Here is a 23,791-nt window from a genome sequence, read left to right as displayed (position 1 = left end):
TCAATTTTATTTAATCCAGTCTTATTGATGGGCAGTCAAGACTGTTTCCTGTTTTTCACATGTATAAATAATCCTGTAATTAATACTTGGTATACATCTTTGTGTGTGCATATGAATATTTTTAAAGCATATAAACTACAAGGGGAAGCTGCTTACATGGTTTTATTAAAATGTTCACCAGCAATGACTTTATCCAAGTGGTCCCTTCATTTGGCAAAATCAGACTTAACAATTTCGTGAGATTTTTATAAGTCTTGTTATTATATGCATCTCCCTGATTATTTTAGGTTGAAAATCTACTCTTCTGATTGTTGGCCATTTAGACCTATCTTCTGAGAAATGCAAGTTAATAGTCTTTGACTATTTCTGTTAGCTTTTCTTCATTCTCTGTTCATTTGTAATACAGAGAAAGATCTTCCATCTCTTGGTTCATTCTTCAAATTCTACAATAGCCAGGGCTAAACAAGGCCAAAGCCAGGAGCCAGGAATTCAATCTGGGTTTCCCACATGGGTGGCAGGGGCACAAGTACTTGAAGATTCACCAATGCCTCCTTACCAAGGTACACATTAGCAGAAAGCTAGAATAGGAAGTAGAGAAGGGAAACCCACATGTTACAAAATTGGATAGGGCACCCTAAGCAGTGTTTTATCATTGTGCCAAACAGAACCATTACTTTCTTTAAAAAAAAAAGTTTTGTATTGGAGCTGGTGCTATGGCATAGAGGGTAAAGCCACCACCTGCAGTGCCAGCATCCCATATGGGCACCAGTTCGAGTCCCAGCTGCTCTACTTCTGATCCAGCTCTCTGCTATGGCCTGGGAAAGCACAAGAAGATGGCTCAAGTCCTTGGGCCCCTGCACCAATGTGGGAAATCCAAAGAAGCTCCCGGCCCTTGCTTCGGACTGGCCCAGCCCCAGCTGTTGCACCTGTTTGGGGAATAAACCGGTGGATGAAAGACTTTCTCTAACTCTGCCCTTTGAATAAATAAATCTTTTTTTTTAAATGTTATGCATTTATTTTTATTTATTCATAAGGCAGAAAGCGAGACAGACAGATAAAAACCTCCCATCAGCCCATCAGCTTCACTTCCCCAAATGTCTGCAATACCTGGGACTGGGCCCGATCCAAGCCAGGAGCCTAGAACTCAATCTGGGTTTCCCACATGTGTGCAGGGACTCAACCTGCTTGAGTCAGCAGCTGCTGCTCTCCCTAGATGCACATTGGCAATAAGCTGAAATCAGAATTGCAGCTGGAACATGAACTCAGCCACTCCGACATGAGATGCAGCTGATCCAAGTGCTGTCATAACTGCTGTTCCAAACACTGGCTTCTACTTTATTTCCAAAAAAAAAAAAAAAAAAAAAAGGCTTTTGAAACAGGCAGACATTAACATGCACCCTGGGAGCCTGCAACCCATACTGGAATGCTTGGGTTCAGCTTCTGATTCTAGCTTCCTGATAATGCAAACCCTGAGAGTCAGGAGATTATGTTGCAAGTATTTGAGTCCTGGCCACCCATGTAGGAGATGTGATTGGAGTTCCTGATTCCTGGCTTCAACCTCGCCCAGTCTTGGCTATTCAGGACATTTGGGAAATGAATCAGCGGATGGAAGACCTCTTGTCTTGTCTTTTTGTCTGTGTCTCTCAAATAAATAAAACAAATAAAAGCCTTAAAAAATAAAACTACTCTTAAAGTTTGGTTGATATATAATTCATATCATACTATTCATTCTCAGAATTGCGCAACCATCTTCACAATAATTTTAAAACATTTTCATTGGGGTAGGCTACTGGGGAGACCCACATCCCATAGAAGAGTGCCTGGTTCAAATCTCAGCTCTTCCACTTCTGATCCAGCTTCCTGGTAATGTGCCTGGGAGGCAGCAGATGATGGTGCAAATACTTGGGTCCCTGCTACCCACAAAGGAGACCTAGATGGAGTTCCTGGCTGCTGGCTTCAGCCCGGCCCAACCCCAGCTGAGGTGGGAATTTAGGGAATGAACCAGCAGGTAGAAGATCTCTTTGTTTTCCCTCTGCACCTACCCACTCACCTTCTCTTACTCTGTTCCTCGGCCTTTTGAATAGAAACATCTTTTTGCAAAAATTTTTAAAGCAAAAAAAATTTTTAAAAAGCATTACATCATCCCCTGAAGAAACCACACATTCTTTAGCTATTACCTCCCAATCACTTCATCCCCCTCATCCGTAGGCAACCACTAATTTAGTGTCTATGCATGTCTATTTTGAATATTTTATGTGCCTACAATCACATATCATGTAGCCTTTTGTGACTGGTTTATTGCATTAGCATACTATTTCCAAGGTTCATCCAGGTTGTAGTATGTACATGTATTAGAATGTCACTCCTTAAGGCTATAAAATACTTTGATTTTACTAGGGAATGCCAAAAAGTTCACGGAAAACAGATTAGAAGATTTTTGTTTTTGTGCAAAAAAAAAAAAAAAAAAATCCTGAAACTATGCATACAAGGGGTCTTCAAATGTTCATGTAAAATGTGTATTATGAAAGCACTACACATGGATTCAACTTTTTTGATACTAAACTTATCTTTTAATTCCATTTTTCATGTACTTTTTGAAGTACCCTTATATCACATTTCAGCCATTCATCTCTTCATGGAAATGTTGGTTGTTTCTACCTCTTGCCTATTGTGAATTGTGATGCTGTGAGTACTGGTATATAAGTATCTGAATCTTTGCTCTAAGTTCTTTTGAGAAGATACCTAGGAGTAAAAATGTTTGATCATATGGTAATTCTATGCTTAACTTTTTAAAGAACCAACAAACTGTTTTCTATAGCAGTAACATTTCCATCAGCAACATAAGAGTGTTCCAGTCTCTCCACATCCTCATCAACACTTGGTACATTCTTTTCTTTTTTTAATTCTAGTTACCTTAGTAGGCATGAAGTGATAGCATATAGTGGTTTTGATTTGTGTTTCCCTAATGAGTAACCATGTTGAGCATCTTTTTGTGTGCTTGTTGCCCATTTGTGTATCTTCTTTGGAGACATGTTTATTCAAATAACTTGCCCATTTTTTAATTGCATTGTTTAGCTTTTTATAAGAGTTCTTTATATACACTGAACCCTAGATCCTTATCTGATACATTGTATGATTTACAAATTTTTTCCTTCCTTTCTGTACGCTCTCTTCTCACTTTAATTTTTTTTAAGATTTTATTTATTTTATTTATTTGAGAAGAAGAATTACAGACTGAAAGAGGGAGAGAGATAGAGAAAAAGGTCTTCTATCCACTGGTTCACTCCCCAAATGGCTGCAACGGCTGGAGCTGGGCCAATCAGGAGCCAGGAGCCAGGAGCTTCTTCCGGGTCTCCCACATGGGTGCAGGGCCATCCAATTCTGCTTTTCCAGGCCAGAGCAGATAGCTGGATCAGAAGAGGGGCAGCAGGGACTTGAACCAGCACCCATTCGGTATGCCAGTGATACAGGTGGAGGCTTAGCCTGCTACGACACACCAGCCTGTCTTCTCACTTTATTGAAGGTGTCCTTAGAAGCACAAAAATTTTAATTTTAAAGTACAAACTTCTGTTGTGTTATATCTCAGAATCTATTGGCAAATCCAAGACCATCAAGATTTATGCCTGTTTTCTTCCAAGAAATTTATAACTCTAATACTTATAGTAGGTCTTCGCTCCATTTTGAGTTAAATTTTGTATATGATAGGAGGTAAGGGTCCAACTTCATTCTTTTGTGCCTATCTTATGGCTTTATGATGTCTTCTTAGACAGACCTTGTAAACCCTTAATCAGTTCCTTTATAGTTTGCACTATGTGATCTTTAAGAAACCCTTCACCTCAAAGTCATAAATATATGTGCCATATATTTTTTTAACTTCTAAAGTCTTACTTTCCCATTTTCAAATTTGCAATCTATTGAGAACTTTTTGTGAATTATGTGAGCTACAGAATGTTCTTCCATATACACAATCAGTTTTGACACCCCCCCCCCCATCCCCATACTAATTAAAGTTGTCTCTGTCTCATACCAGGAGTGAGTATATAAATGTTTAATGTTTTCTCAGGACTCTCTGTCCTGTTCCAATGCCTATTCATCTACACTTGCACCAATACTACATTCATTTAGTGTGGCTTCCTAATGTGATAGGTTTAATATGTGATAGAAGTCCCTTGAAAATGTTCTTCCTCACAACTGTTATTTTTGTCCCTCATTCTTTTCTTTTTTTTAAGATTTATTTATTTATTTGAAAGGCAAAGTTACAGAGAGGTAAAGGCAAAGAGAGAGAAAGAGAGAGAAGGTATTCCATCCACTGGTTCACTCCCCAAATGGCTGCAATGGCTGGAGGTGGGAGCCAGGAGCTTCTTCCAGGTCTCCCAAGCAGGTGCAAGGGCCCAAGGACTTGGGCCATCTTCAATTGTTTTCCCAGGCCATAGCAGAGAGCTAGATAGGAAGTGGAGCAGCTAGGATTTGAACTGGCTCCCACATGGAATGCTGGCACTGCAGGTGGCAGCTTTACCTGCTACGCCACAGTGCTGGCCCTGTCCCTCATTCTTACATATCAATTTTGAGATCAACTTTCCATGTACTGGATTTACAGATCTGGGGACAATTAACATCATTACAATACTGAGTCTCTCCATCCATGAACATGGTATGAACTTCCATTTATTCATATCTTCCTTATGAATATAATTATTTTATGATTTTAACAAAGGTCTTGCATTTTCTTGAGATTTATTTCTGATTACCCTACAGTCTCGTTTATCTTTTCACTTTCATATTGTATGTTAAATGAATTGTAACTCAGAACAGTAATGCTACTAATTTTTTTTTGGAGAGAGAGATCAAGCAAGCAAGCTAGTGTTCTCTAATACCATTGTTCATTGAATTCTTATGTGTTTTAACTTTACTTAGGTGTTTAAATCCAATCAAAAATTGATCCCTGTTAAAAATAAGAGTGGGAATAAAAGAGGGAGGAGATGTACAGTTTGGCACACGTTCCCTTGGACTTACCCCATGGGTAAAGCTAAAAACCTGCCATGAGACTCCAAATCCCATTAAGTTGGAAGGTATCAATGCCATCTTACTAGTTAAAGTGATCAGTTTAAGTTCATAACTGATCATAAAGATAGGATTAAGTGTCAAAGGGATCACATAAATAAGACCAAGTGTCTGCTAATAATAACTGATAGAATTAAAAAGGAGAGATCCAACATGGGAAGCAGGTTACACAGCAGACTCATAGAATGACAAATGCCCTAACCAGCACTCTGGCCTCAGAATCAGCCCTTAAGGCATTCGGATCTGGCTAAAATGCCCATGACAGCATTCAGGCATGGAAAGCCAAGACACTGTGGCAAAAAATTACCTACATGAAAGCTCTCTGTGAGTGAGATTCCAGTGGAAAGAAGGCACCATCAAAGAAGGAGGTACCTTTCTCTGAAGGGAGGAAAGAACTTCTACTTTGATTATGGCCTTGTCTAAATGATGTCAGAGTTTGTAGACTCAAGAGGCTTCCAAAGCCCTGACAGCTCATGACAAGAGCCTCGGGTGATCACTGACATCATAAACAAGAGTGTCAATTGTTAAATCAACAAGAGTCACTGTGCACTTGCTCCCCATGTAGGACCTCTGTCCTTAATGTGTTAAACTATGAGAATTAATGGTAAAATTAGTCTTCAAACAGTACTTTATACTTTGTGTGTCTGTGTGGGTGCAAACTGTTGGAATCTTTACTTAGTATAGAGTTCATCTTCTGTATATAAAGATAATTAAAAATGAATCTTAATGAAGAATGGGATGGGAGAGGGAGTAGGAGGTGGGATGGTTTGGGAGTGGGAGGGCAGGATGGGGAAAGGAACCGCGATAATCCAAAAGTTGTACTTATAAAATTTGTATTTATTAACTAAAAGCTTTCTATTAAAAATAAAAACACAAGCTAATGTTCTCCCATTCACTAGTTTACTTTCCAAATTCCCAGAGCTGCCAGGGGAGGAAGGCCATGAAGCAGGGAACTCAGTCCAGGTCTGCTGGGTGTGTAGTAGAAACACAAAAACTTGACTCATTACTGATGTTCCCCAGAGTCCACATTACCAAGAGACTGGAATCAGGAACTGGATGTGGAAAGGAAATCCCAGTACTCTTATGTGGGCTATGGACATCTCAACCTGCATGTTAATGGGTAGGCCAAACATCCACCCTTGGCAATCAATTTCTATATACTAATCTTTTAATCTAACAACTATACTGAACATGCCTACCAGTTCTAATAATATAGGAATTTTCTTGGATTTGCTATATAGTCAATCACAATGACAACTAATAGGACTAGGTTGTCCTATCTATTCCTTTTTGCCATTATGCACTGTATCTCTTACAGGTTTTTTTATTAATATCCTTTATTACATTAAGAAAGCTCACTTCTATTCCCTGTCTGTCCAACACTGTAAAGAAACTTATGAATGTCTAGTTTCATCGAACTCTTTTTCTTCCTTGTTGAAATTTTAACCTATTAATGTGAAATATTACATTAAAATTTTTTAAATGTCAAAAAATTTAAGAATTTCCTAAGACATATAATACTGAGCCATACTGTTTTATTGTATTATAAACATGAATTTTCTTTGCTAGTTGTATTAACATGTAAGAATGTTTCATACTTTTATCTAGTTCTTACCTAGTTTTGGTAATATATAATCCTGATAAACTTGAGTTGTTCTTCATGTTCCTATTCACTGGACAATTTGGAAAACAGTAAATGTTCTTTGAATATTGGTAAAACTCTTAACACCTGGTATATGACTCAAGCCATTTGTTGAAATATTTTGACTTACCAATTCTCTCAAAAAAAATTTTCAATTTTGTAACTTAAGACCATCTTTTTCTTAAGTCAATTTTCCTCTTTTATAACTTTTAATAACTAATCACAGTTTCAAAAATTTTGAAGTGTATCTTAGAATTCTTCCATGACTTAACATATTTCTATCAGTAGGGATTTCTTCTTTTTGATAACTGTTTTTAATGTGGTTCCCCTTTTCCTTTTTGACTGACCTTAGGAGGTTTTATCATGTCTATTACTTGTTCTCAAATTCACTAATTTTGTTCTCCTATTACTACTGTTTAAATGCTCTGAAATTTGAGCTCATATCTTTCCTGCTTCTTGTATTAAAAGCTCAACTCACTTATTTTAAATTATTCATATTTTGTTTTAAAAATGTGCAAAACTAAGTTTCTCTCTACACTGCTTCAGCTGCTACTATGGTTTGAACGATGGTGTCTCCTACAGAATTCATTGAAACTTAGTCTCAATGAAACAATATAGGAGGGTGTCCTCCAGGAGGTGACTAAGTGGCCTTTGTGAATGTGCCTGGCACCCTTCTACAGGGCTGCAGGTTGCACACAGTGCTCCCATGCCCAGGTGAGGACGCAGCACCAAGGCACTGCCATCTTGCAGGCAGATATCAGGTCCTCACCAACTCCAAACCTGCCGGTGCCTTGTTTTTTGGACTTCTCAGCTTCTGAAATTGTAAGACATAAACTTTGTTGATATAAATTACCCAGTCTGTGGTATTTTGTTACTGCAGCCTAAATGGACAAAACAGCAACATCTTACCAGGTTTAGCATTTAGTATTTTCACTTCTGTTCAGTTTCAAATATTTTGTGATTTTCACTACTGTCATTTGCCTCTTTGGTTCATGAGATATTTAGAATTCATTTTTAAGGTTTCCATTCATTTAAAAACCTTTTTACTGTGATGTCTAATTTAATTTCTTGTGGTTGGAAAGATGGTCTGTAGGATATTATTCAAAATTTGAGGGGCTGTGGTGTATTGGGGAAAGCCGCCATCTGCAGTACAGCATCCCATAGGGGCACCGGTTCAAGTCCCAACTACTCCACTTCCAATCCAGCTCTCTGTTGTGGCCTGGGAAAACAGTAGAAGATGGCCCAAGTCCTTGGGCCCCTGCACCCATGTGGGAGAGGCAGGAGGCTCCTGGCTCCGGATCGGCGCAGCTCTGTCTGTTGCAGCCAACTGGGGAGTGAACCAGCAAATGGAAGACCTCTCTCTGCCTCTCCTCCTCTCTCTGTGTAACTCTGACTTTCAAATAAATAAATAAATCTTTATTAAAAAAAAAAAAGAAATTTGAGACTTCCTTTTTTGATCTAATACCATGATCAACTTCTTTTTTTTTTTTTTTTTTTTTTTTTTTTTTTGACAGGCAGAGTGGACAGTGAGAGAGAGAGACAGAGAGAAAGGTCTTCCTTTTGCTGTTGGTTCACCCTCCAATGGCTGCCACGGCTGGCGCGCTGTCCGAAGGCAGGAGCCAGGTACTTCTCCTGGTCTCCCATGGGGTGCAGGGCCCAAGCACTTGGGCCATCCTCCACTGCCTTCCCGGGCCACAGCAGAGAGCTGGCCTGGAAGAGGGGCAACCGGGAAAGAATCCGGCGCCCCGACCGGGACTAGAACCCGGTGTGCCGGCGCCGCAAGGTGGAGGATTAGCCTATTGAGCCACGGCGCCAGCCCCATGATCAACTTTTATACCATCTCTTGGAAAGACTCTAGTCTCTCTATAGGAGTTATATTTTATACATACACACACATGATTAAACCTATTCACTTTGTTATTCTAACTTTCTATAGCCTTAATAATTTTTTGTTTGATATATTAATTTCTAAAAGAGATGTCTGAAAATTTCCTGCTGTGATAGTGAAGTTTTCCATTTCTCCTTGTAATTCTGTTAGTTTTTCCCTGATATATTTTGAAGCTTTTAATCAAGTGAATACCCACTGGTTGTTATATCTTCATGATACTGTTCCTTTTACTATTAAACAGTATTCTATTTTTCCCTCAAAGCTTACTTTAATTGTATCAATTAATTTCAACTAATAATGATATATCAGCTTCCTTTGATTTATTTTTATATGAAGTGATTTTTCCATTTCTTTATCTTAAATATTTCTATGATTGTATTTTAGGTACATTTCTTGTAAACTGCACAAAATGGATTTCTTTTTAAGGATAATTTATTTGAAAGGCAGAGTTGCACAGAGAGAAAGAGAGGGAGGGAGGGAGGGAGAGAGGGGAGAGGAAAGAGTAGAGAGGAGAGAAAGAGAGAGAGAGAGATCTTCCAGTCACTGGTTCACTCCCCAAATGGCTGCAATGGCCAGGGCTAAGCCAAGCTGATGCCAGGAGCTCCGTCTGGGTTTCCCACATGGGTAGGAAGGGCCAAGTATTTGGGCCATCTTCTGCTGCTTTCCCAGACATATTAGCAGGGGAGCTGGATTGGAAGTGAGGCAGCCGACTATGGGATGCTAGGGTCACAGGCAGCAGCTTAACCTGCCATGTCACAATGGCAGTCTCACAAAATGAATTTTTATAAATATGATAATTACTATCTTTAAAGTAGACTCAATTTCATAATTTTAGATATACTGAGTTACTAAGGTAGTTCATTTATTTATATCATATTATTTTCTTTTATCGCTGTTTCTCTTTGTTTCACTTTCCTTTCCTATTATCAGTGGAATTGAAAAAAAGTACTATTATAGTTCTTTTTTTCCTCTCTGTATATTATAAGCTACAGGTAGTATTTCTATTCCTTATATGATGTTCCTAAATTTTTAAAAAAAAATGTTTATATATATATTTTTTCACAGTTTAGGGTTATTTTATTAAAATCCACTTTACACACTGTATATTTTATAACTGATGCCTAGAAGTTATAGACAAAATAAGACAAAATAAAATTTTGGTTTTTAAACTATTCAATTTAAGAAATTTACCACCATATTTACTAATTTCCTTCCACTATTAAATTATTGTATTTACTGACTTCCCTCTGAATACAACTTGCCAAAGAATAACTTTAATTAAACATCTAGTAACGGGAGTTTATTGGTAATAATCTCTCTTGGTCACTGTATGCTTGAAATTTTATTTACTTTCCCTCATTTTCCATACATTGAGGTATAAGTTATACAATATTAGAAAAATTTTCATATATGTATATAATGCTTCTGTTTAGCCACCACCTAGATAAAAATCCAGAACTTTTGTAGCATCCAGAAAGCTCTTTTATGTTCCCCAACCACTGTTCTAACCTCTATTCCTAAGGATAGTTTCACATATTTTTGGTCTTCCTACAAATGGGATTATGTAGCAGATAGTGGACCTCTCTCTCTCTCTCTCTTTTTCTTTCTCTCCCTCTCCCTGTAACTCTCCCTTTCAAATAAATAAATCTTAAAAGAAAGAAAAGCAAAGCAGAATAAGAGCCAGAATGACTTTCAACACTAGCTTGCTATGACTAACTCGCATACCTTAGCACGTGAAATGCCCATGAAGGAGCATTTTTATCACTTTTCTACCCAGGGTACCTGACTCATCCAGGCTCTAGACCTGATTTTCCCATTCACTTCATTCCTCTAATTCTAAGTAATAATGCAATTATCACATACTGAGTACATTACTGTGTAAGGATAGTTAGCTAAATACTTCAGAGAGGTTCTTCAGTCATCACAAAAAGTATGAGTCCTGTTATCCTCACTTTACAAATAAAGATATGGAAGTTTAGGAAAAGTGAAACAACTTGTTCATAGCTGCACAACTAGTAAGTAGCAAAGCTTAGATTGGAACACAAGTAATCTGACCCCAGACTGAAGTTCTGCGGCACCTTCAGCAATAGGTCATTTACTGACTTTCTGTAAAGCTTTGCCATATAAGATTTTACAGTAGACCAATGGGTATCAGCTGTAATGCCTTCCTGCTTTGGAATGTGCTTTTCTATAATTAATGAGTCACTTTTTATGTTTGATAAGATAATAGAAAGAAATGCTAAGAATGACCCAATGAGGAAGGGGCAGTAACAGATATTCAGCAGTTAATGACTTCAGCTGGAAATAAAAATGAAGAGTTCTAATTTTAATGCAAATGTAGGCCCTTACATAGATTTGATTGATATATAATTGAAGTACTTACCTCTGCTAAGTCTTCAAAACAGCTTCCTACTAATGGGTGGGGACTGCCTTCATCAGTCATTTCTACAGTGTCTTCTATGTGGCCCAGTAACTTTACACTAAGTTCATGTATATCTACTATACGACTAAATATATTTTCTACATCCTGTAGGGAAGGAGTGGGGGGTAAACACATCAATTCAGTTAGGCTATTGAGTAATAATAAAAATTCTGAGCCAGTCTTTATAATCACAAAATTCAACATGGTAGACAGTGAGAAATTTAAATGACTTATGAAGATTACAAAAATGTTCTGTTTATAACTATAAATAACAATATTTGTCATATTAGAAGTTAAAACCAAGAAATTCTCAAAGCATTTCTTTAAAAAAAAGGCCTATTACATGTCGATATAAATATCATTTAATGAAAAGTAACTATTTTTCTAAAACAACAAAAAGGAAATATTTAGAAGAATAGCATTTCATTTAAATTTATGCAAATCTCTAATAATAAGAGACAGCAGGATTTGCATATCTATTTCTGCATTCAGTCTGCTGTTATAAATTTGTTTTGGTTTAATATATGAACAAAATATAGCTTTATACAAATATGTAGTTAGAAAAGAGGGGAGGTATTTTAATAGTCTATTCAAGTATTTGTGGATATTCTTTTCTTTCTCTGTGTAATTCTTCTATTTAAATATAATTCACACATCATAAAACTTATCATTATAAAATGTATTTACTACTTAATAGCTTTTAGTATATTTACAGTGTTGCATCACTACTATCAAATTCTAGAACATTTCATTACCCCCAGAAGATATCCTGTACCCACTAGCACCACTCACTCTTCATTTCTCTTTTCTGGCAAGTACTATTCTACTTTCTGTTTATATGAATTTGCCTATAATGGACATTTCATATATAAGCAAATAATCTTCTATGGTACTATATCAACATTCAACAATTAGTCGTTTCTTACAGTTAGCTGCAATATGGACTCTGAAAATATACTGTTTTTGTACCACTATATTAAAATCCACTGGTTACTATTATTTGATTTGATTATTTTTATCAGTGATTACAATTTGTCTAATCAACTTTGAGGCATGGTTCATATACAACAATATATACCTATCTTCAACACACTTTTTGGAGATTTTATACAGTTATTTACATTTGTAGCTATCACTGTAATCAAGATACAGGACACTTTTATCACCTTAAGAAGTTTCCTTCTGACCCCATCCCTGTCTATCCTCACAACCCTCAGCAGGAAAGCAGTGCTCTGCTTTCTGTCACTGCAGAATGCTAAACAAATAGAATCTCTCTTTATGTCACTACAGAATATTAACAAATAGACTCACATCCAGTTTTCTGTGTCTAGTTTCTTTGCTATGTTTTAAAGATGCATGTGTTAGGAGTCACTGTGCACTTATTCCCATGTAGGATCTCTGTCCTTAATGTGTTAAACTATGAGAATTAATGGTAAAAATAGTCTTCAAACAGTACTTTATACTTCGTGTGTCCGTGTGGGTGTGATCTGTTGAAATCTTTAGTATATACTAAGTTGAACTTCTGTATATAAAGATAATTAAAAATGAATCTTAATGAAGAATGGGATGGGAAAGGGAGTAGGAGATAGGATGGTTTGTGGATGGGAGGGTGGTTATGGGGGGGGGGACCGCTATAATCCAAAAGTTGTACTTTCAAATTTTATATTTATTAAATAAAAGCTTTCTAAAAAAAGATGCATGTATATTGGTGCATGTCTAACAACTTCATTTCTTTGTATTGCTGAGTAGCAAGCCATTATATGAGCACAATTCATACAGTCATTTATCTTTGATGGACATCTGAACTGCTGCCAGTTTTTGGTGATTACAAATAAAGCTACTATCAACACTCAGGAACAAGTTTAGTGTGGACATATTTTAATTTCTCCTAGGTTAAAACCTAGAAGAATTGCTGTGCAGTAGTTTATGTGTATTGTTCTATGAAATTTCCAAGCTACTTTCTAAAATGTTTACTCTAGTTTACATTCTCACAAGTAGTTGCTCCTCATCCTTTTCAACATTTAATATTCTCAGTTTTTTAAAATTTTAGTCTTCACATGAGTGCATAGTAATATTTTATTGTGGTCTTACTGTGCATTTCTGTGATGACTAATGATACTGAGTGCCTTTAGATGTGTTTTGACCATAATATGCCTCTGATTTTTGTAGGCTAAGAAATTTTGTCTCAATTTTTAAATAACTTTGTTGAAATATAATTTGCATACCATATAGTTCATCCATTTTAAGTGACTAAAATCAGTTTTTAGTATATTCACAGATTTGTACAGTCATTCCCCTTTCTACTCCTTATTTTTGTTTACTCTTTGCCATTAATTTGAGTCCTGTCCAAGATTCTGAGGCAATCATTATTTCTCTATCAGTCACCTACCACTGTGTGGCTAGTTTCAGAAATTACTAGCATCTAATACTCTTAGACAACCTCATCTGCAGTCAGTATTTCTTCAAGACCAAATAGGCTGGTTAAATTATTAATATAAGATTAGTAAATCCCCTTAGTTTCACTGTTACTGGCTCTACTTCTGTGCTTCCAATAATACTCTCATATTTCTACTATGGTAATTATCACATTGTAATATAATTAATTTTAAGTTTACATATCTTGACTACACTTGAGGGAAGGAAATGTTTCTTTCTCATCTTCAAATTAAAAAAAAAAAAAAATTCCAATTGCTACACATGGTGCCCAACAGTACAACTGACATTGAAGAAGTGTTGGTTGAATGAATCAAATCAGTCAAATCAAACAAAAATATCTTCTATCTAACTAAGAGGGCTTCTTCTTCAGAATACATGTAAAAGTCTTTGAATTCATTTTCGCTTACAAAATAAGCCCACTTTAGATGTTCGTCTTTTAACTTCTGATGTTTAATGTCTTCAAACTCCTGTAGCACTTTGTGATGCTGAATTGTCTTATAAACTTAAGCAAGTGGCAAATTAGTAAACTATACAAATTCAAACTTGAAATGGTCATACTAACATAATACCTACATATATATATATATATGTATATTTACAATGATACTTACATTAGCTGAAAACAATTTTGAATTGGAGACAAAGGGCTCTCTAAAAACTTTTATAATTAGATTCAGTTCCCTTATATATTGTCGAATTTCTGCCATAAATGCCTTTACCAAATCATAGTAAGTTTGTTCTCCTGAGGTGGAAGGCTCTTCATCAGTTAAAGACAATATGTTTATATCTTCCACATCTTGATGAAACATATCCATCAATACCTATGTAGTGAGAGATATAAAAAGCATAACAAAATATGAATCCATAGTAAAATTTAAAATTAAATGCTCTACGAGTCCTTTGGTTATTTTATTTTCTTTTTAAGATAGATTTGGAAGTCAGAGTTACAGAGAGAGGGAGAGATAGAGATCTTCCATCTGCTGGTTCACTCCCTAGATAGCTGCAATGGCCAGCTCTGGACTAAGCTGAAGCCAGGAGCCTTTTCCACTGCTTTTCCCAGGTGATTAGCAGGGAGCTGGATCAGAAGTGAAGCAGTGAGGACACAAATCCACCCATATGGGATGTAGGCATTGTTGCAGGTGGCAGCTTTACCTGCTGTGCCACAATGCCAGCCAATGAACATGATTCTTAAATAATAAAGAGCAGGACTGGCGCCGCAGCTCACTAGGCTAATCCTCTGCCTGCAGCATGGCGCCCTGGGTTCTAGTCCTGGTTGGGGCACCGGATTCTGTCCCGGTTGCTCCTCTTCCAGTCCAGCTCTCTGCTGTGGCCCGGGAAGGCAGTGGAGGACATCCCAAGTGCTTGGGCCCTGCACCCACATGGGAGACCAGGAGGAAGCACCTGACTCCTGGCTTCGGATTGGTGCAGCGTGCTGGCCGCAGTGCGCCGGCCATAGCGGCCACTTGGGGGATGAACCAACGGAAAAAGGAAGACCTTTCTCTCTGTCTCTCTCTCTCCCACTGTGTAACTCTGCCTGTCAAAAATAATAATAATAATAATAATAGAGAGCAGAAATACAACTTTCTCTTCTGGAATATATTTGACCCCTACGCCAGTGCTTCTCTACAGTAAGTATCATATACTCCTCCTTCTCCAAGTTCTCTGTCAATACCAGGCCTGCCTGCCTGCCTGTCTCCTTTGTTAACTCATTACTTCTGGTTTGTTCCCAAATCCTGTCTTGAATTTCTGTGACTTGGTTTCCTCTGCTCTACAACCTTACCTCATCATTTTAATTCATGGCATCACTACCTCATATTTGAAGAGGTCACAGTCCTCTAGTTGACCTCTTCTACATTTGTTGGAAGCAGATCAAAATAATCTGTTTTCTCAAAGTCAACTACTGCTACTACTCTTGTTGAAAGTCTATCTTTCCCATTCTTGTGAACTTCCACAGCATCACTATTCCTATAACTCAATAAAATATTTTATCTTGTGCTTTCTGTTTACCAATTTAAGTATTGTTTATCAACTCTGGAGTCTCACTTTATAATTGTCTTATATCTTCTACTTGTGTGAGCATATAAGTAAGCACTCAGAAATATCTCACTTATCTGATTCATTAAAAAGTATCAAATGATGGGGCCAGTGCTGTGGCATAGTAAGCTAAGCCTCTTCCTGAAGCGCCAGCATTCCATATAGATGCCAGTTCGAGTCCTGGCTGCTCCACTTCAGATCCAGCTGTCTGTTAATGGCCTGGAAAAGCAGTAGAGGATGGCCTAAGTGTTTGAGCCTCTGCACCCACATGGGAGACTCAGAGTAAGCTCCTGGCTCTTGGTTTCAGATTGACCCAGCTCCAGCTGTTGTGGCCATTTGGGGAATGAACAAGCAGATGAAAGACTTCTCTCTCTGTCTCTCCCTCTCTCTGTAACTCTGCCTCTCAAATAAATAAATGAATTTTAAAAAAAATAGTCAATGTTGTGATGGGTGTTTGGCACTTGGGATGCCCACATCCCATATAGGAGTGCCTGCTTCAAATTCTGGCTCCACTCTCTATTGCAGCTTCTTTCTAATGCACACCCTGGGAGGCAGCAGGTGATGGCTCAAGGATTTGGGTCCCTGCCTCCTAAGTGAGAAATCCAAATTGAGTTCCAGGATTTTGGCTTCAGCGTGTCCCAAACACGGCTGTTGCAGGTATTTGGGAAATGAGCCAATGTCTGTCTCTCGGTCTTTCAAGTGAATAAAATATAAACTTCCAAAATGATCAAATATTTTATTACCTTTTAAATAATAATTTTACAAAACAAATACTCATTTAAAATATCAAAACATTTGAAATTCTTCAGATCAGGTAATGTGTTTACTCTATTAATATATTCTGAAAGAACACAAACACTAAAAGAGTATCAAGCAGGTTCACATATCAGAAAGACAATTCCAAATCAATGAGTATAGTGAGAAAAATGAGACCTTTAATCGGAAAATTTTTTTTCTTGGAAAGTCATTATAAAACGAAATATTGAGGTAGTGACTAAAAAAGCTTTAGACTCAGATCTGGACTTTAAGTTTGACATTTCTCAGAAAATTCTGAGCCAAGTTCTTTAGAGAGAACCAAGTTCTCTCTGACCTTCAGCTTCTCTTTGATAAAATATAGATGAGATCAATGACTTTAGAGAAGTCTTTGGCCAGTGCCGCGGCTCACTAGGCTAACCCTCCACCTTGTGGCGCTGGCACACTGGGTTCTAGTCCCGGTCGGGGCGCCAGATTCTTGCCCGGTTGCCCCTCTTCCAGGCCAGCTCTCTGCTGTGGCCCGGGAAGGCAGTGGAGGATGGCCCAAGTGCTTGGGCCCTGCACCCCATGGGAGACCAGGAGAAGCACCTGGCTCCTGCCTTCAGATCAGCGCAGTGCGCCGGCCGCAGCGCACCAGCCATGGCGGCCATTGGAGGGTGAACCAATGGCAAAAGGAAGACCTTTCTCTTTGTCTCTCTCTCTCTCACTATTCACTCTGCCTGTCAAAGAAAAAAAAATAAAAAAGAAAAAAGAAATAATGGATGGAAAGGTCTTTCTCCATGTCTCCCTCTGTAAATCTGCCTTTCAAATAATTTTTTAAAAAGAGATTATTATTATAATTAATCTTAGTTGCAGCAGTATGTGAGAAAAAAAAACATGATATGTTTAAATAAGTTTTTAAAAGATTTATTTATTTGAGAGGTAGAGTTACAGAGAGAGAGAGAGAGAGAGAGGCAGAGACAGGGAGAGGTCTTCCATCTGCTGGTTCACCCCCAAAATGGCTACAACAGCTGGAGCTGGGACCATCTGAAGCCAGGAGCCAGGAGCTTCCTTTAGATCTCCCATCTGGGGGCAGGGACCCAAGCACTTAGGCCATCTCTCACGGTTTTCCCAGGCCATAAGCAGAGAGCTGGATCGGAAAAGGAGCTGATGGGACATGAACTGGAGCCCCTTTAGGATGTTGGCACCACAGGTGGAGGCTTAACCTATTATGCCACAGAGCCAGCCTCTGTTTAAATAAATTTTAACATTATATTTCTAGGGGCCAGAACTGTGGCGTAGCAGATAAAGGCACTACCTGTGATGCTGGCATTCCATGTAAGTGCCAGTTCAAGCCCTGGCTGCTCCACTTCTGATCCAGCTCCCTGCTAATGTGCCTAGGAAAGCAGCAGAAGATGGCTCAAATGCTTGGGCCCCTCCACCCACGTGGGAGACCCTGATGAAGCTCCTGGCTCCTGCCTTCAGCCTGGCCTAGCCCTGGCTGTTGCAGACATTTAGGGAGTGAACCAGCAGACAGAAGATCTCTCTGTCTCTGTAACTGTACGTTTTAAATAAATTTAAAAAATGTATATATCTAATATCCTAATTCTATAAAATGCTATCTTAAATACTTCCTATTATTTATTGGAAATATCCCCAACACATAATACAGTATACAATTTTGTTCTGTCTGAAAACTGTGCTACCATCCAACAACCTATGAACCAAAATGTAAGAGCAAAATATATAAAAGCCAGGTTTCCTACCTTATCAGCGCACATTGCCACTTTAATGTCTTGTTTTGTAATTTCATAATGCCGTATATTTCTTACATAATTCCCCACCAGTTTTAAAATGTCTGCAGAAATATATTCTAATACTGCTACTATGTAAACAGAAACCTGGTGGTCAATTTTATAACCTAGGACCTCCTGCAAAATTTAAAAAAAGAATGTTTAAACATCATATATTATAAATTTAACACACTGATTAGAAATAGAAACATACACAACTTAGCTTCAATTTTAGTGAGTTTTGTGGTATCAACAACATTTAATTTTAAATGACTCAGCTATGAAAAATATATGTATTATATTAAAATGTAAGCTAAGAAAATGTAAGGAAAAGTTATCCCTGATCAATAAAATAACTTGAGAAGTACAGGCTACTGAACAGTCCCTAACCTAGAAAGGAAACTCAGGTTTATTGTAGAGGAACAAATGCTCTGTTACTGAATTCAGAACAACTGCAAGTAACTACAACAAAGGAGTTTTTTTCTTTTACACAGAATAAGAGTTAGTATATTATTAAAAATAAGGAGTACTGAGGCCAGCGCCATGGCTCATTTGGCTAATCCTCCACCTGTGGCGTCAACATCCCATATGGGCGCCAGGTTCTAGTCCTGGGTGCTCCTCTTCCAGTCCAGCTCTCTGCTGTGGCCCAGAAGGGCAGTGGAAGATGGCCCAAGTGCTTGGGTCCCTGCACCCGCATGGGAGACCAGGAAGAAGCACCTGGCACCTGGCTTCGGATCAGCACAGCACCGGCTGCAGCGGCCATTTGGGGAGTAAACCAATGGAAGGAATACCTTTCTCTCTGTCTCTAACTCTAACTGTCTAATAAAAAAGAAAGACAGAAAGACAGACAGACAAGAAAAAAAGAAAGAAAGAAAGAAAGAAAGAAAGAAAGAAAGAAAGAAAGAAAGAAAGAAAGAAAGAAAGAAAGAAAGAAAGAAAGAAAGAAAGAAAGAGAAAGGAAGGAAGGAAGGAAGGAAGGAAGGAAGGAAGGAAGGAAGGAAGGAAGGAAGGAAGGAAGGAAGGAGTACCTATTACCCTTATACGTCTATCCTTTCCAAAGGAACACAGGTTCCCCAAAACTTAGTTTTGGGCACTTAAGTGGCACTTTACTGGTGTCAATGGCTATATCTATGGGGGAAAAAAAACCTCACGATATGTCCTACTGAATAATAGTGGTTACTGAGAGCATGCTGAATGTCCTTTTAGACTTCAAAGAGATTGGCTTCTATGGGGCTTATCAGTTCCTATAAAAGAATAAACTGTATTTTCTAAACAATGCAATTAAGAGGCATTTTTTAAAATAAGTTACTTCAAGTTAGGGATGGGTCACATTTACCTTTTGGGATATGTTAAAACTATTACATGTATCATGATAAAGATGTAATATTAACTTGAAATGATATCCACAATTAGATTATAAAATTCAAAATGTAGTATTAACACAGCATGGACATATCTTAATCTGTTAATTCTCTTTGAGTTAAAATTCAATGTATGCTCAATGAAAATTTTGAAAAGAGAAACATAAAGAAGTATGCAACTACTAATAATTTAGCAACTTTCTATAACTTGTACATTTCCTCAGACTAGTAAGATAAAGGCAGATACTTCTATCCTAATAACCAAATGCAAAACAAAACCTTTTACAGTCTTAAGTTATTTAGTGTCAGATTTTCAAAAAGATTACACAGAGCTTGATTGATTAATACTATCATGTAGAGTCTTGTGAACCAGGCCTACAAGTTACTTGATTGCTTTCTGCCTCTGTTACCTAACTTACAAACTGAGGATCATAGTAATAACTTTGTTGAGGAACAAAACTCAAAAAGAGACCATGTATATAAGCATTGATATTTTGCCTATATTATAATATTACAAAATTATTTTGTCTAAAAGTACTATTAAAATTTTAATTGTTACCATATCTTTATTTTTGTTGTTAAAGCTAATCAACAGTTCTTTATTAAGTAAAACAGAAACAACCTCATTGGAGTTTCCAGCCGTCCTCCTATTAGTTCAGGAGAGACTGAATTGATTAGATGACTGATTTAAATAACTAATACTGGATCATTTTGAGGGTCTTCAGGAAATTTTTGTTTAACGATTATACATAAACCTATGGCAGTCTTATAGAGGCCCTTATACAAACTATGAAAGTCTGAAGAATTTATAGGGACACTTAGATCTAACCAACAAGGAGGAGTTGTCATAAATCCTTTTTGTGGTTCTAATAATAACTAATAAACAAAATCCACAATAACTTTCTTGGTCTGAACTTTCAGTTTACTTGATGATTGTTATTTTTATGAAATTACTTTCAATCATATTGCCCAATTTATGCTTTCTTGTTATCACAGCATCCCTCCCCACCACATGAATCCCTGGAAAACTTAGAGTAAGAGAACTTGACTCCTCAGTTGACCCTATTAACTGTAAAATATATTCTCAGTGTTGAAAATGGTGGGTTTTAGCTCACTTTTAAAAGGCAAGAAGGCAATATTTCAGCTTTACCTTTAATAAAGGATGAATTTTTTCTACTGGGAGAGATAAAGGGTTTCTTCGCTTCCTCTTTTCAATAGCCGATTGGGCATCAGCTATTGCCCACTTATCAATTGGATGAGGAAAACTTTTTTGAACACGTTCCTTGGAAAATAGGAAAATAACAACTAAGCAACAAACATGAAATAGTGCTCGTCACTTAAAATTTACTTTTAACATAAAAGAATACCAAAAGTAGAGCTTCCCATATGTGGTATAATTTAAACTACATTTAAGTCAAAAGAAAACAGTAATTGTCAATGTATTAGTGTCTTAATTAGGCAATTAAGAGACTATCCTTTCCATTATTTAGGGGAAAAATCATATCATGAATTTCAACTTCACTATGGTAAGCTAATGACAGTAAGAAGAAGAAGCCACTTTATACATTACTTTTATAAAACTTTAAGGTACAAGACCTGAACTCAAGAAATATCTAATTTTAATTCTCATTCACTTCACCTTCTTTTCAATACCAATTACAAACTCAAGCAGTATTTTGCAACTGGAATCTCTAAGAATTTTTTCCCTTTATATCAATCATGCAAAAGTACTTACACAATGATTTACAAATCACAGAAATCAATGGTTTACGTGAGTAGCAGCAATTTTAATATACTGTAGCTTATCTTCAGTTAGTCTTCCGTAAGTCTTTAATTTCTTTAAGAAAACACCTCAATTGAATTTATAGCACTTACTCAATGAAAATTTCCAAAGAATGTAAAAGAACTAAAGGTACTGTTCATTTAAAACAAAACTCTCAAGTTTTAAAATCCACCTGCAGGGTACCACAATTAGAACCAGTAGAGGGACCGGTGCTGTGGCACAGCAGGTTAAAGCCTCTGCCTGCATCGCCAACATCCCATGTGGGCAGCTGCTCCACTTCCGATCCAGCTCTCTGCTATGGCCTGGGAAAGCAGGCCCTTCAGCCCCTGCACCCACATGGGAGACCCAGAAGAAGCTCCTGGCTTTGGATCAGGGCAGCTCGGCCGTTATGGCTCTCTCTCCCTCACTCCTTCTCTGCCTCTACCTCTACATCTCTGTAATTCTGCCTTTCAAATAAATAAAAAAAATCTTAAAAAAAAAAAAAGAACCAGTAGAGGCCGCTATTCCTCAACTCCAAACGCACGTGTTTTAAATTGATTAGTATTCAATTAGTAGCATTAAAAAACACCCTAGATTAAACATCATCCCAGATTATAAATCTGAACAAAAATTTGTGTCTGTAGCCATTGAAAAGTAAAATAAAAAAAAGTAAAAAGTAAAATAAAGCATCCAAGTGTTGCTGAGGGACGGGGGAGGAACACCCTGATTGTAGGACACACTAGAAGCAAATATAGAAAATGAAAAATTTAATCTTTTTAATTTTAATAAATTTTCTGTTCTACTATGTTCAAGGCTGAAGTAACTATTAAATTTTAAAGTGATTATTTTAATTCTAATTAGTAAAATTAAAAATGTGCTGAAATAAATTGTTATAGTTAAAAATGAAATTAAAATCTAGTTAAAAATCTACTCGCCAGGATTCTACCTTCATGCAGTAAAGGCAACACTAAGGTCCAAAACACAGGGGGAGCCTGATGGGTGGAACGGCAGAGAAGGGGAGGGCGAGAGGTGGAAAAGAACATCCAAAACAAAAATTATTCTTTTAGCTAAGTCAGTTCTATAGATTTGTCAGCCCCAAAAATCACAAAAAGATTTAGGACTAACTCTACCTTGGTTTTCAGGTAAAATGTTTATACTAGTGCATTTAACTAATGATTAACTAAATCGGTCTAACTATGATACAACCTAACAAGGGTATGAGCCTACAGTTTTCTAACTTTTTTCTAATTTTTTTCCATGATGACTTTTGTTTTAATTCAATTCATAGTAAGAAATAAATTCTCAACATTTTACATTACATCCTTATATACCACACATTCTCAACTGAAAGCTTCAAGACACAAAACCTACCCTAATTATATGCAGCACAATGGTATTTCCTATTTTTTAAATTAATTAATTCGAGAGGGAGAGAAGAAATGTCTCTCTACTAACCCAAATGTCCACAATGGCCATGGAGCTAAAGCTGGAAGCCAGGAACTCACCCAGGTCTACCAGGTGGGAGGCAGGAACGCAGTTACTTGCGCCACCACTGCTCCTTCCCAGGGCTTGCATTAGCAGGAAGCTGGGGCCAGAAATTGATTTCCAGCGCCAGAAATCAAATTCACGCACTCCAATGTGGAAATGGATGTCTCACCAGGAGTCTTAACTGCTGTACCAAACACCATCCCTCTATTTTTTTAAATGTTGATTCGCCAATGTATGAAAGTACTTTTATGACTTATTTTTAAAAGTGGTGTATAATAGGGATAGAGAAGCAGAAGAGGATAGAAGCTGAACTCAACCTGACAATTATAAATAGATTTGACATATGCCTTTTTAAAAAGCAATCACCAGTGGAAGAACTACAGAAACAAACTGTATATAGGCAGAGGTCAACGTAAAATAAAAAGAAAATAGAACAGTAATTCCTATCCATATCAATTTTATCCATTTCAATACAAGTTAATTATTTTGAGAAGGGAACAGAAAATCTGAAATGATAAAAGGAATGGCAAATGATAATGAAGAGCAGGATATTTACTTATTTATTTGAAAGGCCTACCAGGCACATTAGCAGGAAGCTGGATCAGAAATGCAGAGTAACCAAGACTCAAACTAGGCATACCAAATAGTGGGTGTCTAAAGCAGCAGTGTAACCTGCTGCGCCACAGTGCTTGCCCCCAAAATATCTGAAACTTATTAATGGAATTCATTTACCAAATATATACTTGAGATAATGCTAAGGGTAGAGTGTATGAAAAAGATTAATAGCATCAAAATGGTGCCTTGAATGTGGAAAGGTCAAAGTGAAAGAATTATTTTATCTCTTGAAGTGATGTTTAATTATAATTTTATAGTAAAATAAAATTTCTGTCACAAACATTTTATATATTTTTAAAGAAGCCCAATAAGAAATGATCAACAAAAGTTTCAGAAATTAGAATACTATTACCCTGCCATTTTCAAGATAATTAATTTGTTTTAAATGAGAAATTTCATCTTAGTATGTAGTACTATTGGAAAAATTAACAAAATACAGAGCTAAGTTTCAAATTCAGTTCTGCTTCTTATTATCAGCAGAATCCTGTCTTTTCTTTTATACAATAAAGAGGTTCCAGCAAATGGCCTTGAAAACACTCTATTATCTATGAAAATTC

At 37.1% G+C, this 23,791-nt stretch overlaps 1 protein-coding gene across 2 annotated transcripts in view; it reads right to left on the bottom strand.

The window, feature by feature from the left end:
• Positions 1-23,791, bottom strand: part of SOS1 (SOS Ras/Rac guanine nucleotide exchange factor 1) — a 134,326-nt gene that overhangs the window by 56,733 nt on the left and 53,802 nt on the right. For both annotated transcript variants that reach the window (XM_051842966.3, XM_051842967.3), the window contains exons 3-6: positions 20,520-20,651; positions 17,982-18,146; positions 14,061-14,270; positions 10,975-11,118 (exon numbers count right to left, since the gene is read on the bottom strand). In XM_051842966.3, the coding sequence (XP_051698926.1) occupies positions 10,975-11,118; positions 14,061-14,270; positions 17,982-18,146; positions 20,520-20,651 (651 nt within the window). The remainder of the gene's footprint in view (positions 1-10,974; positions 11,119-14,060; positions 14,271-17,981; positions 18,147-20,519; positions 20,652-23,791) is intronic.

This window comes from Oryctolagus cuniculus, chromosome 2 (genome assembly GCF_051225735.1).
Source record: "Oryctolagus cuniculus isolate XC-2025 breed Fujian yellow rabbit chromosome 2, ASM5122573v1, whole genome shotgun sequence".
Lineage (NCBI taxonomy): Eukaryota > Metazoa > Chordata > Mammalia > Lagomorpha > Leporidae > Oryctolagus > Oryctolagus cuniculus.
This window is presented reverse-complemented; position numbering and strand designations above follow the sequence as displayed.